General features: G+C 55.4%; 1 protein-coding gene across 1 annotated transcript in view; it reads right to left on the bottom strand.

Moving 5' to 3' along the window:
* Positions 1 to 2014, bottom strand: part of LOC109295861 (E3 ubiquitin-protein ligase RNF213-like) — a gene marked incomplete at its 5' end in the record, with an annotated part of 58636 nt that overhangs the window by 13370 nt on the left and 43252 nt on the right. Inside the window, 3 exons of the mRNA XM_019514963.1 lie at positions 627 to 749; positions 1137 to 1324; positions 1567 to 1777. Coding sequence (XP_019370508.1) covers positions 627 to 749; positions 1137 to 1324; positions 1567 to 1777 — 522 coding nt within the window. The remainder of the gene's footprint in view (positions 1 to 626; positions 750 to 1136; positions 1325 to 1566; positions 1778 to 2014) is intronic.

Below are 2014 nucleotides of genomic sequence, written 5' to 3'. Positions count from 1 at the left end.
TACCATCAAAGACGTGGCGGGCGAGAACGAGGGTGCATTGACACCAACGTGGCATGGTAAGGGGTGCCAGGAGAGATCACAGCCGCTCCTGGGACCCCGCCCTGTGACACCCTAACATCTACGAATCTACGAACCAGCCCATTTTTGTCACACCCAAGGGTAAACACCCCCTTCTCCACCTGGACACATTTAAGGATAAAATATAAAACAAGGAAATAAGTTTCTTGGGGTGCCCTGGTGAGAGACAAGGGTGCGCAAGCCTGGAAAGACAAAGCAAGGATGCGCGGCCTGTGTGAGAACACATCTCTGCCAGCTGACTGCAGGAAGTACCAGTTACCCCAGGGGGGCTGTACAGGATGAGCTAGGAGGGGGTCGGCAGTGGTGAGGATGAGGTGGCTGGCAGACAGCAAAGGAGACAGGGATAGTCTACAAGTTACATACAATGCATGAGAGTGTCAGAGGGGACGAGAGACCTGCCTCTCCCAGCAAGCAAAGAAAAGTCTCTCGACAGAGGCAGGCAAGAACGGCTTGTGGGATCCCCTAAAAGTCAAGCCCCGCTGACCTACGAAGGGTCCCCATAAGCTCCCCCTTGACAGCAGCACTGTGCTCTCAGAAGACTGCCTTACCTCCTGGGCTGCGGCAATGCCCTCCGTCTTGCACCCCAGCATCGCCTTCCCCACAGCATCGCGCAGGACCCGGTAGCTCTCGCCGCACACCAGGTACCGATCGATCTGGCTGGGCTGTTCCCTCTGCGGCCACAAACAAAACACCCAGCCGTGAACACGGGGCAGCTTGTGAAAAGCAAAAGTGCCCTGTGGGGACAGTTCATTTAACCCTGCATTGTGCAGAGGGAGGCAGCCCACCTAGCTACGGTGAACGCTGTTCCCTGGATACTTGTGGCACTGGGAAAGCAGCTTTGCTGCACCAGAAACCAAGTCCTGGCACAAGGAAGCAATGCTGTTCTCCAAAGGTAGGTGCAGATCACTGCACTCAGAGCTGCCCCACCCCTGCGGCAACTACAGGACCAAACACATCACGCCCAGGGACAACAAGCTGAGAGAAGGGATGGGAATTGCCCCCTGGGACACAAACACTGCAGGAAGGTCAGTCTGAGAGAGGAGATGGGTATGCTTCACCTGCTGCTGAATAATTTCCTCGGGAAATATCCAACCAGACTGAGCCTCATTGGCAAGCCGCTGGGCACACTCCATCCCGTACTGGTCGGTGAGTCTCCGGACCAGGTAGATGCGGTACCAGTCATTCTCAGCGTGCGTGCAAAACTTCATTACCGCCTGCAGGTACTGCTGCTTTTCTGAGGCCTGCTCTGTGGAGAGAATACAGCCAGGCTCAGAGTCTCGCCTCTTGTTAAGCTGTTCCCCCAGGACAGACTATGTTGGTTGTTTTACTTCTGACTGAATGGGCTCCTGTTGCATGCCCTCATTCCCCTGCCCTGCTCTCACATGAGAGAGAGAAAGGATTAAAGTAGAGCTGAAGCCTGAGCTAAGATTTGCTCACATGCTCCGCTCACACTTCTAGCTGACGGCACCCGTGCCCATCCCAACCTACCTTGACGCCCATGCATTTCACAGAGCAGCTCTGCAGCCCTATCCAGGCAGAGCCGGACCTTGGCCACTGCTTGCAGGTGTGTAATAGAGGATTCCCTCCTCGCTTTCTGGCTGCTCTTCTGGAGGTATCTCTCTAGAAAATGCGCCCCTTCCCGCAAAGAGTGGGTTTGCTGTTTCCCAGAGCATGCTCCAGTTTTATCGTACATTGAATCCTGAAAAAGAAGGAGTGAATGAGGAGGAAACCACCTTGTTCCTTCCCTGCCGCTGGCCGCTGCAACTTAGGTCTGTGCTACGATCTGAGCCTTTCTGCACGATCGTGGAGAGTGCTGGGGCAGAGGGAGGAAGCAAGGGAGCAGGGGAGAGGTCTGGTAATGCTGCAACACGGGGCCTCGCTCGAGTGCAGAGCAAATGCACACATCCAGGAGGGGCCAGCAGGGAACTGCATGCTC

The sequence above is a fragment of the Gavialis gangeticus genome, unplaced genomic scaffold, assembly GCF_001723915.1.
Source record: "Gavialis gangeticus isolate Ggan-Ray unplaced genomic scaffold, GavGan_comp1, whole genome shotgun sequence".
Classification (NCBI taxonomy): domain Eukaryota; kingdom Metazoa; phylum Chordata; order Crocodylia; family Gavialidae; genus Gavialis; species Gavialis gangeticus.
Note: the sequence above shows the minus strand (reverse complement) of the source record. Positions and strands in the feature narration are given on the sequence as shown.